The sequence below is a fragment of the Amphimedon queenslandica genome, unplaced genomic scaffold, assembly GCF_000090795.2.
Source record: "Amphimedon queenslandica unplaced genomic scaffold, v1.1 AMPQUscaffold_13409, whole genome shotgun sequence".
Taxonomy (NCBI): Eukaryota; Metazoa; Porifera; class Demospongiae; order Haplosclerida; family Niphatidae; genus Amphimedon; species Amphimedon queenslandica.
Genome location: NW_003546355.1, coordinates 50,174 through 62,573, shown reverse-complemented (window position 1 = coordinate 62,573; position 12,400 = coordinate 50,174). Strand labels below are relative to the sequence as shown.

Here is a 12,400-nt window from a genome sequence, read left to right as displayed (position 1 = left end):
ATAATATTATACAGGTCACTATCCAATGATTGTAACAATACATGTACATGTACATACAGATGTACCAAGTACTGTATACAATAATAATAATAGTCCATGTACAAATACACGCACATGAATGTGAATATACTAAATCGGCATTACACAATGTTGCATGTACTCCAACCAATAGCTTCCTCTCCAAGTCAATATAACAATAACAATATCAAGAATAACGACTTCACCAATTTTTGTACATGTAAATAAATTTTAACAAATATTATTTATTTACTACACGATTAGCTTTTATACTGTAAATGCACATACACTTTCTTCTTTTGCTTTAATTTTAAAAAATACATGTATACACATTTTCAAAATAATCGTAAGGTTTCTTCTCAATCTTTTCCGAGCAGGGTCTCATGGTCTTACCTTGGGGCGGGTCAGGCTCCATGGGTTCTGTCCTGTACTCCAAGTCATTGTACGAGTTAGGGGGGAGGGGGATAGGAGGACGTGGGGACCTGGTCGAGGTTGCAGGAGACGTGGACGGGACCTTTTTCTTTGTGTGTCTTCGCTCAGAGATGCCACTTCCACTGGAGGAAGCACTACTGGACTTGTTACCCATTTATAACTGATGGAGAAAAAAAGAGAGAGAAAGTATGAGATTGGAGGACCATTTGTAACCTAATAGTGTGATTTTATTGCACTTTTTAGTGTCATGATAATCGCACAAAATAATAATAATTTGTACATCATTAAAATACGATAAATAGCGATAGCACGTCCAGATTGTCTCATAGCAAGGCTACAAGGGTTGACGACTCACCTAGACTAGCATAATACCGGTACAAGAGTGAGAACAAGGAGATAGGAACAACAAGACACGAGCAAAACAGCAAGGGAACTTCTATGATTATGCTTCAAGCCGACCGGATTCTCTATGCACGAACTTTATGCAGAAAAAGCAACTGATCACGTGACCACAAGACCCAACCCACCACAAGTGGCCATTGTTGTCACATGATTGTACACCCACGCACCAGCCCCGCCTTTCTTTCACACTAAAATCCATTTTCTCTAATTTTTCTTGCTTTGCATAAACTCCTGCCTGCTTTCCAGGCTGCCAAGTTAAGCTACCTTGAAAATTTATAAAAATCCTTAGTTTTATATCGACTAAGAGAGCCTGAGAAAGGGCAGACATTTTACACTGGCAATCCCTGAATGCCAATACTACTATAGCATAGCGCTGCATTGTTTGCATTTTTATAATTAGCCACACCTTGGATATTTTTATTGTGTAACAACACGGGACTGTGATCATGTACAAATAGTGGCAAAAAGTTCCCAGCCAGTCGTCCCACGACTTTACAGCCTATAAAAAGATCCCGGAGCTTTCCCTGCGTTAAAAAAACTAGGACCTTGTGCTATCCCTCCATTGTTCGAAGAGTTCTTTAATATTATAACCGTAAGTGAGTGCAGCGAAGCAAGGGATGAGATCATGCATGGTGATAGAGAGAGGCGCTCACACTCCCACGTTCCTTTATTATGTGAAATATGCCTTCTGTATCTTTGCCTGTCACCTTCTCACTTCGCATTTATGTTTGTACAACACGCAAGCGTAGAACTTCTTGTAGAGATAAAGCCATTTTGAGATAATTATGAATTGTTATGTAACAAAGTTAGAGAATAAAGATAAAATGCACTTGTTAGACATCTTTTCTTACACAATAGGCAAGAAAGTTTCACAATAAAGTGCAGCTGCAGTGATGATTGGAATTTCACTATAAATACTTTTCCGCTCTAAAATACTTTCATATTGCCTTGTCGAGTACTCCTTTGCTTCATGTTCCAGCTGCCATAGTAGATTTCTTTTGTATACACGCCTATATCTGTTATATTTTCATGGCAGCTGGCATGAATACAGCATGTTTGTAAATAGGACAGTCTTTTTGCAGTGATTCCATCCTTCCTTATTATAGATGTTTCAATCAATGTGTTTAGTAGCTGCATAGCTCTGCATTAAACAGCAGCACTTGAGAGTTTTCGTTTCTTTCTCCTCTTTCCCTCTCTCTTTTTCTCTCCCTCTCTCTCTCTCTCTCTCCCTCTCTCTCTCTCCCTCTCTCCCTCTCTCTCTCTCTCTCTCTCTCTCCCTCTCTCTCTCTCTCTCTCCCTCTCTCTCTTTCTCTCTCTCCCTCTCTCTCTCTCTTTCTCTCTCTCTCCAGAGGTAGATCATGGCTTCCAGCCCAGTGAGTGTTGGCGAAGATGACGAACCATTGATTGGAGGAGCGAGAAAAAGAGGCAAAGTTCGGAAGGAGAGTGAGCACAAACGTCGCCTTATGATGAACCAGTATTTTGACGAGCTGGTCATTCTCCTCTCCATGGTAACCGAGACCGTTTCCTCTCGTAAAATGGACAAAGTCACGACACTACACGAAGCTGTTAGTTTATTTAAACTATACTATGACTTGGACCAAAGCCAGGGCCCAACTTCAAAAGCTAACGAACAGCTCCATCAAACGTATCGACCAGAGTACCTCCAATTTGGCGATGCTGCCTCGTTTATTCTCGACTCACTTGGCGCCTTTTTAATGGTTTTATCAGAAACAGGGCGGATCCTATACAGTACTGACCTCATCACTTCTCTGACTGGTTACCTACCATGTAGAGTTGTGGGTCAAACCATTTACGATTGTCTCCATACAGACGATCATTTCATCATTAAGGATCTCTATCGGGTATCGGGTGAGGAGGGAGTGGCCTGGAATAGAAAGGACTCGCCCATTATATGTTACCCTCCAAAGAGTCTCCGGTGTCGATTTAAGATATTCTCAAACGACAACTCAATGTCGGGATCTAGCAGATCATTCTCTTGCTTGTCATATTTGAGACAATGGAAGGAAGTTCCAGCTGATAATACCAGGAGCCCAATGGGTAAGTAAGAAAAGTATGAGCATACCTTTTCTTTCCTCTTCTCTCTCTCTCTCCCCCTCCCCCCCCCTCTCTCTCTCTCTCTCTCCTCTCTCCCTCTCTCTCTCCCCCTCTCTCTCTCTCCCTCTCTCTCTCCCCCCCTCTCTCTCTTTCCTCTCTCCCTCTCCCTCTCTCTCCCCCTCTCTTTCTCACTCTCTCTAAATTGTATAAACTGGTCATGCATGAAGTATTACCATTTGAAGAGTTAATGTGTGACAGTGCTAATAGCATCCATGTACATATACATGTATGACGCGTCTACATGTAAATTAATGCTGACTAAGATGACATTCATTCTTGTTGAATGTTCAGCTCGTGTTACAATTAAAGTACAATTTAAAGCTAGATGTTTGGTGATACTCCCCCCCCCTCACTCTCTCTCTTTTTCATTTATTGCAACACTTTAGGTGATTCCTGTAGCTCAAGGGACGACACTGGACTAATGACACCTGACACTCCGGTCTGCTGCCTGCTCCTCATAGCTAAACTGGACGAGAACCTCTCGATAGTTGATGAGCCATTCATTAGTAATGGATCCATAGAGTTCTCTTTTGACATACGAGTCAGTAGAGAAGGGAAGATACTGGACATGAGCAAGCAGGCTAGTCTAATTCTTGGATACACTTCAAATGAGCTTGTTGGGTCTCTCTTCTTTGACTACGTCGATCCATTTCATCTCGAAAAAGTCTCGGAGTCGATACTCGAGTTTTTAAAGAAAGGACTCGGAGTCTCTCAACCTTATAGACTCATATCTAAAAGCCTCAGGTCGGTGTGGGTGGTATCTAAAGGATTCCTCTCGTATAATCCTTGGAATCACAAACCAGATCATATTCTACTACAGTGTAAGGTCCTTGGATGTGACGAGATACTCCCAGAGAGTCGGTTTAGTCATGATAGTCGATACTTGCCTGATCTTAAAGGAAACGAGTTTTACAGACCCGGCCCCGTGACTCCTGCTCAACCAGTTCCTGAACCAAGACCAGTTAGAAGACAGCAGCAGCAGCAGCCACCTGTTGCTCTACCACCTAAACCACCTCCTTCTCTCCCTCCCCTTCCTCCTGTGTCTCTCGCTCCTGTCCAACCTTTGACCAGCCCAGCCAATCAGCAGAGACACGAGGAGAGAAGAGGAGGAGGAGAGAGAGAGAGGTCTCTTTTGGATGAGGTGAAGAGAGAGTTGGAGAGGAAGAACCAAGAATTGTTCGAGATGCAGCAAAAGGTGCTAGCTCAGCAGCAGCTTATAGAGCAAGAGAGACATCAGTTCTATCAAGTCACAAACCAAGTCATGAATTTCATCGGATCTCAGCAACAGAACATTGGGACTAACACAGACCCATTGAGCGGGATGGATATACATCCGAGTATGGCCATGATGATCCGTAACTCGTCAGTACAAACCCCACCCCCTCCTCTCGGCCAGGGGAAAACCCCCAACTTTCAGTTATCGTTGCAACAGCAACAGCAACAATCGTTTAACTCGTCTCTATCAATGCCTACACCCACCACTCCTAATTCTGCTGCCAGTGAGGGTGGGATGATGTCATCAGGCCAACTGACCAATCAAATGATGGGTGGTATTCCTCCCCCAGGTCACATGAGCACTAGCACGAGTCACATGACTCAAATGACCAATCAGATGAGTCCGATGATGCCACCCCCACTCCCTCCATCAACTCACATGGCTAGTGGAGGATATCCAAATAAGGATATGTCGTACAATAATCACATGACTTCTGGTCAGCCGCCTGCCCAAATGGACATCCCGTTCCCTGGTATGCTAAATCAAACATCGTCTGCTAGTTCACTATATGCGTCACGCGAAACGTCAGCTGCATATCCACCAAATCAAGAGAGCATCCCTCCAAACGATAACTACTTACCGTCTTACCTTCCCTCAAGTTTATGTGAAATGACTGATCCTATTTCTGCTCCTCCTCCCTCGTTCTCTTTTGCTTCTACTACTCCTCCCTCTTCCTCTCTCTCTAATCCAGCCGATCAGCAGCAAAGGCTCCTGCTTGATCATCTACAGCAGTTGTATCGCTCTTACAATGGGACTAGTTGAATTAAATTAATTCCTGTCTTTATGTACATGTACATGTATTTATTATATTGTCGTGTTTCCCACTTAAAATTTAGTATTTAATGTAATATAATAGTACTACAGACAGATTAATGTGTCGAAATGATTTAATTATAAAAATAACAAAAGTCTAGCTTTGATGACCATTAGCCCTGCCCACTTAGTAAACATGGCTATCCTTTTATCTGGAGGAGATAGTTGTTTTCTATTCACTATAATCCTCCTCTTTCTACCTCTTCCTTCTCAAGGAGCTCCAAAAGTAGGAGGGAGTCCCCAATGTGCCCTGTATGAGGGATTCACCGACAGCAGGTGCTTGTCTAGCTTCAATATTGACTCCTCTCTAACTGAGAGTAAGACTGCTTGGGTGGTCGAGTTCTATTCAAGCTGGTGCGGGCATTGTCACCACTTTTCACCTACCTGGAAGAAAGTGGCGAGCAGGATAAAAGGTAAAAGGAATGTCGATTGATTCACATTGTTTGTTGTTGTTTATGTTATTAGAGCCATTATTTAGAACAAACCGTATCAGAAGATACAGTATATGTGTGTGTATTATAATTATCTTGCTCTCTCCATTTTATTACGATTAGGATGGTCTAGCGTTGTGAGGATGGGTCAAATTGATTGTACTCATTCAGACAATAGAGCGATCTGTGGTCTGTATCACATCCAGGCCTTTCCAACGATAAAAGTGAGAGAGAGAGAGGGGGGAAGGAGGAGAGAGAGGGGGAGGGTAATAACTAATGAGAATGGAATAGTAACACATTGTCACTGCAGACTTTTTCATGTAATTATTTACTATCAATTGTTGTGACTGATTTGTATGTCCATGATCGTAATCAATTGTGTCTAGCTATTCAGTTCAATGACCAAGAACCCACACTCGGAGGGTATCAAGACATTTCTAGGTAAGAGAAAGAGAGGGGGGGTTTAGCACATTGATTTTGTAAATGAAAGAGTTAGAGTGACATTATGTTCATGCCAAAATAGGAAGAAGATCAGAAGAGTCACTACTGGAGGCTATCATCAGACTTGTTGAGTCTGAATCACTTGTTAAATGTCTGAAGCCATTAGAAACAAAGTAAGAGAGAGAGAAAGAGAGAGAGGGGAGAGAGAGAGAGAGAGAGAGGGGAGGGAGGGAGAGGGGAGAGAGAGAGAGGGAGAGAGAGGGGGGGAGAGAGAGGAAGAGGGAGGGAAGAATAGCAATGAAAGATGCAAGGACATTTACACAATGTTAACAGACTACCAAGCACTGATCCCATCAATGTTCTTGTCTTTGAAGAAAAGAAATCACTCCTTGGTTCAGAGGTACAGCAAGACATAAACATAATACTGTGCTGCAGTAATTCAATGAATTTTCAACCCATTAGATTATCATGGACTTTTTATTGGAGAATGTTAAAATACGTCGTGTACTACCAGATAATGTAAGGATTATATACCATAATAGTATTATTTATTTTATTATTAATTCTATGTACAGACAGCTCTGTCTAGTCAGTACTCAATACTTCAATTGCCATCACTTGTCATACTACCATATTTACCTAACCAGCAACACCATACCTTTATACCAAAGTAAGTTACTATAAAACCTGTCAAACCGGTTTATCCTGTTTGACTGGTATAGGAGAGAGGGAGACGAAGGCCAAGATGAAGCCGTGGCTTCCGTGAGAGAGTTCTTTGAGGAGAAAATTACGGAGGAAGTCTTGAATAGAAGGAGAGGGAGTTTAAAAGAGAGGAATATTCCTATTGATAAAAATGAAAAGCCAATTGAAGCAAGTCTAACAGTTAATAGGTAGGCAGCTGCTAATTAAATATGCGTTCATGCGTGTGTCCATTTAGGGTAACAATGACCGACATTTTAAGCACGATATCTTATTGCTTGAGATATGAGGTTACTTTGAAGAAGATCATAAGTGGAGAAGACTTTTATACACTGCATCAGTTTATATATCACCTGGAAAAGGTTAATATGACTACTGCAAGTACATGTACCATCAAATGTTTTGAAGAAAGGGCTACAAAATAGTAATTTTTATTGCTTTTTCTGATGCATATACATGTACTTATTTTGCATAGAAAGTTTGGGCTGATTTCGATCAAAGTTGGATTTTTTATAAATTCTCCAAAGTTGAGCCAAAGTCCCTAAAAAAAAATGTTTATTTAAGGGCTCAGTTCCCTCCTACACTGTACTATAGTACATGGTTGTTGGCCGAATTTTGCCAAAAATGGAAAGTTGAAAATCCTCCATTTTTATAATTTTTCCTGATGCATATACATGTACTTATGTTGCATAGAAAGTTTGAGCTAATTCCAATCAAAATTGGATTTTTTAGGAATTTTTAAAGTTGCTCTAAAATCCAAATGGCCAATAAGCTAATAACTCCTTTACCAGCTGGAGGCCATAGATATTTTAACACCATAAAAATGAGGACTTTGTACTCACTGAATTACTTCATTTACCACATATGAGTTAATTATTCGCACTTCAATTATTCAGCGTATTATTACCATTATTGTTCCTTTTAATACTGGATTGTCCAGTCGACTAACAGTGCATGTGTTAAGAGCAGTCCCTATTCACATCATTGATTGATTGGTTCTCTATTCACAACATTAATTGATGTAAATTGGGCTAATCAATGAAGTAACTATTGCATATATTACCACTTTTATAATTGCATGCGTATTTGTGCATGTGTGTGTGTGTGTTTGTGTGTGTGTGTGTGTGTGTGATGGATTATACTGGCTCTGATTAACATGTGCATCTGTAGTGAGGCAACTTTTAAAAATCATAAAAAATCTAAATTTGATTGGAATCAGCTCAAATTTTCTACACAGCATAAGAACATGTATATGTATCAGAAAATATTATAAAATTAAAGACTTCTCTACTTTTTATTTTTGGCGAAATTTGGCCCATTACCCTTGTACTATAGTACAGGGACTTTGGCCCGATTTTAGAGTAACTTTAAAAATTCGTAAAAAAATCTAAATTTGATCGGAATTAGCTCAAACTTGCTACATAACATAACAACATGTATATGTATCAGAAAATATTATTAAAATGGAGAAATCTCTCCTAGTGATTTTTGGTGAAATTTGGCTTGAGACCCTGTACTATAGTACAGGGACTTTGGCCTGATTTTTGAGTAACTTTAAAAATTCGTAAAAAATCCAAATTTGATCGGAATTTGTTCAAACTTGCTACACAACATAAGAACATGTATATGTATCAGAAAATATTATTAAAATGGAGAAGTCTCTCCTAGTGATTTTTGGTGAAATTTGGCTTGAGACCCTGTACTATATAGTACAGGGACTTTGGCTCAATTTTGGAGCAAATTAAAAAATTTGTAAAAAAATCCAAATTTGATCGGAATCAGCTCAAACTTTCTACGCTACATAAGAACATGTATATGTATCAGAAAACACTATAAAATTAGAGACATCTCTATTTTGATTTTTGACAAAACTTGACCAAAGTCTCTGTACTATTGTACAGGGCCCTTGGCTGGATTTTGAAAATCCAATTTTGATTTGTTTTTCATGGTATAAGTGTCTTTACAGGTATTGCATTTGTTGTCTGGTGAATCAAGTGATCTTGACTCAATAAAAGCTGATCTAAAATCACTATACACTAAACTATCAGCCAAATATAGCACTGGGTTCATGTCCTCGACCGACTGGCAAATACTAATACGACAAAAAGTAAACCAAATTTATTCAAACCCCGCCTTTAATCCGTCTCCATAGTTACACAATAATACCCTCCCACTCGAGCCGGAGTGGAAGGCGTGTCGTGGAAGTAGAAGTGAGTTTAGGGGGTTTCCCTGTGGACTATGGACACTCCTTCACACAGCAACTGTTGTGAGTTTAGACTTGAGAGAAGGAGAGAAAGGAAGAGTAGTCCACCATAGAATACAAGAAAATTTAAAGAGACAGCCTAAAAATAGTAACGATAATGACAACAACAAAGAAAATACAAACAATAACAATAGTGACAACAATAAAGGAGGAGGAGCTGCTGTAGTTAATGATGTTATTAGTTTCGATGGCTCGGTTGCTAGTAGCAGAGAAGTTCTCTACTCATTCTCTTATTTCATTACAAACTTCTTCTCGTGTCAATATTGCCGGGAACATTTCTATGCAAGATTCAAGTCAGACCTCCTATCATTTCCGCTTAGTTACGATGGTGATGCTGTTATGTGGGCGTGGGCTATACACAATGATGTTAATTGGCGTCTCCGAGGTGATGACGTAGTGACCGACCCCGCCCACCCCAAGTCCTTATTTCCCTCGTACGAAATATGTCCTTATTGCTACAAGAAACTCAAACAAAGTGATGCTCTGCCCACATGGGATAACATCGCACCTCCTGTTTTAGAAGGGATAGCAAAAGGGCGGAGTCCAGATGTGGAAACTCCCCCTTCTCCCTCTCAGGTTATTTACGAGTGGAACCAAACGGCCGTTTTTATCTACCTGTGTCATTTCTATGGGCGCGGAAAATTTGACCACACCCCTCACCACGTCTTGGTGAGGGCAGGATGGCCTAGGAAGTACCCAACATACGCTAGCGATCATTATGGGTCACACCTACACGGGGCCACGCCTCTTTCCAGTCTGACCCTGTTAGTGTATCTACTGGTTGCAGCTGTGCTGTTAGCATACATGTTGAATTTTAAATTGAAACGGACACGATTCAAAGCGCAGTAGATTTTATTTATTATTATTAATATTATTTTCATGTTCTGTAAATCTCTTTATTATTAAAATAATTTTTTAAATGAGTAGTGTCATCCTATTATTCCAGCTGCACTATATCCCTCACTTTTTTGTCATCTAAATGAAAACACTAGATTCAGGAAACTGCCATTATCAGTCCTTAGAGCAGATAGTTTTGTTACAAATCCAATATAAAATTTTTATAAATTATTCTTTTAAAAATGCAGCACTAAATACTAAAAATGCAGCACAGCTCATTTATCAGCCTGTACTAAGAGCCTAAGCAACTGTTCAAGTATAGGGGCAGCTCCATGTTGTGGCCTGTTGTGTTACAACGTTGATGGAACTATCAGGATGAACACAATCAGCTACTGAGAGATGTGATAGCTCCAGGGAACCAAAGTGCAGGACGAGTGAATAAGACACCTTTGAGTCAGTGCCCACCTGGTATCGGCTGTTTTGGAGATAGCCCCAGACTCCAGGTAGCAGTACAGGTAATACAAATTGAGGGTCAGTGAGAGGGTCAAGTTTTGGGTCAAATGTTAGCGATTTTTCTGACACGTTAGCTTTCTGACCAGACAGTGCCATCACCATGTGCCATGAGGACATGAAGTAGCCATAATGGCTGGTCCCCCATGGCATACCATCTGCATGATATCCCAGACCACCCATGATACCAACTACATTCCATTGGTCATGAAGTACAGAACGATAATGTTCCATTGCCTTTATTCCCACTTGCAAAGCCTGGTTGACATTCTGAATGGGATGAAAAGACAAAGTAATATTTACTGTATGTTTATTACTCCATGCAGTTACAAATATGAATTAAACTATGCAGCATGCTTAATACAAGTATTAATTTATGCAATGTACCTCTCCAAGGTGCATGTTAATGGTGCCCCAGTTAGGATTGCCCATCATCCACACAGCATTGTCTTGAGAAGGACCTGGGTAAGAATGTCGACCTACAGAGAGGAGCAATGAAAAGTATGCAGTAACGTCATCTCTGAAGACAGTAGGTATTACCAATAGCAAGAAAATTTTTACTACATGATTATACCTGTTAACACTAGCATCCCATATGGTGTATCATTTATTTCCAGTTCTGCTTTCATGTGTAGCTTGAGACGTGTCTCATTCTGAACCAATGTACCTAGTCCAAGGGAATAGGCCAACACCTATTTATCACATAAAATAATTTTATATAAAAAGTTCTACAAAATAGAAATGCGACACACAGGACTAGAACAAACAGGAAAAAGGATTTGTACATGAGCATCTAATTATATGAGGACACATTTAGTTCACTGCAAAACACAAACCTGAGAATAAAAAGTATCAGTCATAATGGCTCCCAGTGGGTCTGTGTCAGCTTCATCTATCACATCAGTCTCAGTTTGTAGGGTGTATGCATTGTAGTATCTTGCTGTCTCATTCCACAGGAGTCTGTCCAGTGCCTGTTGTCCAGTAATGAAGGCCTTCTGGCATGTCTCAGCAAACTCTACATCATCTACATATTACAAATGTGAGTAATAATATGCTAGTATCCTCATATTTTAACAATTTTAGTAAATAAATTTGACAGTATAGTACTCAGAACGGTACAATTCATTTATAGTTGAGACAAAAGTGCTTATACCAACAATAAAAAATGTTATAAGGCTGTTTATCTTTTCTTCATAACGTTTTCTAATTTAAGTTGAATGTGGCAAAAGCAAGTGTACTTAAATAGCAAATATCAAAATTTTAACACATACCCATTGCATAAGCCAAAGTTTCTGCAGCCTTCATAGCTAGTAAGTGGAAACCACCACTGTATGTGTCATAGGGGTATTTTGCCAAACCGAGTACATCATATGTGTCCACCATGTGAATTGGAATGCCCTCAGCAGTGCTGACAGACATGTGCCACTGAGCAGCTTGCTTTGAGGCATTATACAAGTCCTTAACAACCTGTTGTGAGTACGGGTCATCATGCCAGGTGAGGAGCTCCAGCAGATATACAATGAACATGGAGGATACATCAGACATTACTCGACCACAACCAGAATCAATCCTCTAAAATGATTGCACAGAATATCAAAGAAGCATGGTCATTATTAAATTTGTTCATAAGTTTTAGTACCTAGTTATACCAGTAGTACCCGCAGTATACCAACTATATGTACAGTATTTATAGCTGAACAAAATTAGTGTCTATTATCTTATTGGCATAACAATGATCTATATATTAGTCCTCACTGGTGACAAATCAGACATTCTTTGACATCCACAACGTAGCTGCTCTTGAATCATGCCATTTGACTTCTGGGTCTTTGCCCAGGCATACAATTTGCTGATAGTGCTGTTTGGAAAGATAGAGATGTAGGGAATATGACGTTCTCCATCATTGTGGACAGAATCTGAAAGTAGTTAGGATTGTACTGAATAAGTAAGCAAGTATCAATTCACATGAGTACCTAAATTCACACAGTCATATGCTTCCCACTGCCTCCATCTGCCATCATTCAACCAAAAAGCAGATCTGCACATATGTATATACAATTGTGCATATTGACATTAATGATTAAAAGAATGATAAATGGAATAGTATATTATGCATTCAGCTTACCTCACATGAGAGAGGCTGTTGATGAGCATTCTGGAGTG

General features: G+C 40.0%; 4 protein-coding genes across 4 annotated transcripts in view; 2 read left to right on the top strand and 2 right to left on the bottom strand.

Moving 5' to 3' along the window:
* Positions 1–937, bottom strand: part of LOC100636074 (tyrosine-protein kinase ABL1-like) — a 7,250-nt gene extending 6,313 nt beyond the window's left edge. The window contains exons 1-2 of the mRNA XM_011405662.2: positions 806–937; positions 412–610 (exon numbers count right to left, since the gene is read on the bottom strand). Coding sequence (XP_011403964.1) covers positions 412–604 — 193 coding nt within the window. The 5' untranslated portion in view covers positions 605–610; positions 806–937. The remainder of the gene's footprint in view (positions 1–411; positions 611–805) is intronic.
* A 333-nt stretch (positions 938–1,270) lies between these two features.
* On the top strand, positions 1,271–5,126 carry LOC100635945 (circadian locomoter output cycles protein kaput-like). Its single transcript, XM_003386608.3, has 3 exons — positions 1,271–1,444; positions 2,202–2,910; positions 3,354–5,126. Exons 2-3 carry the CDS (start codon positions 2,211–2,213, stop codon positions 5,003–5,005), a joined length of 2,352 nt encoding a protein of 783 aa, XP_003386656.1. The 5' UTR covers positions 1,271–1,444; positions 2,202–2,210; the 3' UTR covers positions 5,006–5,126.
* Positions 5,127–5,154: 28 nt separating this feature from the next.
* LOC105312766 (sulfhydryl oxidase 1-like) lies at positions 5,155–9,881 on the top strand. Its single transcript, XM_011405661.2, has 11 exons — positions 5,155–5,469; positions 5,611–5,711; positions 5,874–5,928; positions 6,011–6,101; positions 6,262–6,328; positions 6,391–6,447; positions 6,504–6,598; positions 6,651–6,818; positions 6,866–6,989; positions 8,594–8,734; positions 8,780–9,881. The coding sequence occupies exons 1-11, from the start codon at positions 5,163–5,165 to the stop codon at positions 9,737–9,739; spliced, it is 2,166 nt and encodes a 721-aa protein (XP_011403963.2). The 5' UTR covers positions 5,155–5,162; the 3' UTR covers positions 9,740–9,881.
* Positions 9,882–10,034: 153 nt separating this feature from the next.
* Positions 10,035–12,394, bottom strand: LOC109581961 (uncharacterized). Its single transcript, XM_019996476.1, has 8 exons — positions 12,363–12,394; positions 12,211–12,275; positions 11,993–12,153; positions 11,509–11,809; positions 11,074–11,261; positions 10,812–10,929; positions 10,625–10,716; positions 10,035–10,507 (listed from the first exon to the last, which is right to left on the bottom strand). Exons 1-8 carry the CDS (start codon positions 12,389–12,391, stop codon positions 10,040–10,042), a joined length of 1,422 nt encoding a protein of 473 aa, XP_019852035.1. The 5' UTR covers positions 12,392–12,394; the 3' UTR covers positions 10,035–10,039.
* Positions 12,395–12,400: the final 6 nt, after the last annotated feature.

What these genes read in the sequence shown, in the direction of transcription:
- LOC100635945 (XM_003386608.3), top strand. Translation starts at nt 2,211, where the DNA reads ATGGCTTCCAGCCCAGTGAGTGTTGGCGAAGATGACGAACCATTGATT. An exon ending in TAATACCAGGAGCCCAATGG is followed by an intron (nt 2,911 to 3,353) that starts GTAAGTAAGAAA and finishes GCAACACTTTAG; the next exon opens with GTGATTCCTGTAGCTCAAGG.
- LOC105312766 (XM_011405661.2), top strand. Translation starts at nt 5,163, where the DNA reads ATGACCATTAGCCCTGCCCACTTAGTAAACATGGCTATCCTTTTATCT. An exon ending in CACCATACCTTTATACCAAA is followed by an intron (nt 6,599 to 6,650) that starts GTAAGTTACTAT and finishes TGACTGGTATAG; the next exon opens with GAGAGAGGGAGACGAAGGCC. An exon ending in TTATATATCACCTGGAAAAG is followed by an intron (nt 6,990 to 8,593) that starts GTTAATATGACT and finishes GTGTCTTTACAG; the next exon opens with GTATTGCATTTGTTGTCTGG.
- LOC109581961 (XM_019996476.1), bottom strand. Translation starts at nt 12,391, where the DNA reads ATGCTCATCAACAGCCTCTCTCATGTGAG. An exon ending in ATATGACTGTGTGAATTTAG is followed by an intron (nt 12,154 to 12,210) that starts GTACTCATGTGA and finishes AACTACTTTCAG; the next exon opens with ATTCTGTCCACAATGATGGA. An exon ending in AACTTTGGCTTATGCAATGG is followed by an intron (nt 11,262 to 11,508) that starts GTATGTGTTAAA and finishes TGTAATATGTAG; the next exon opens with ATGATGTAGAGTTTGCTGAG.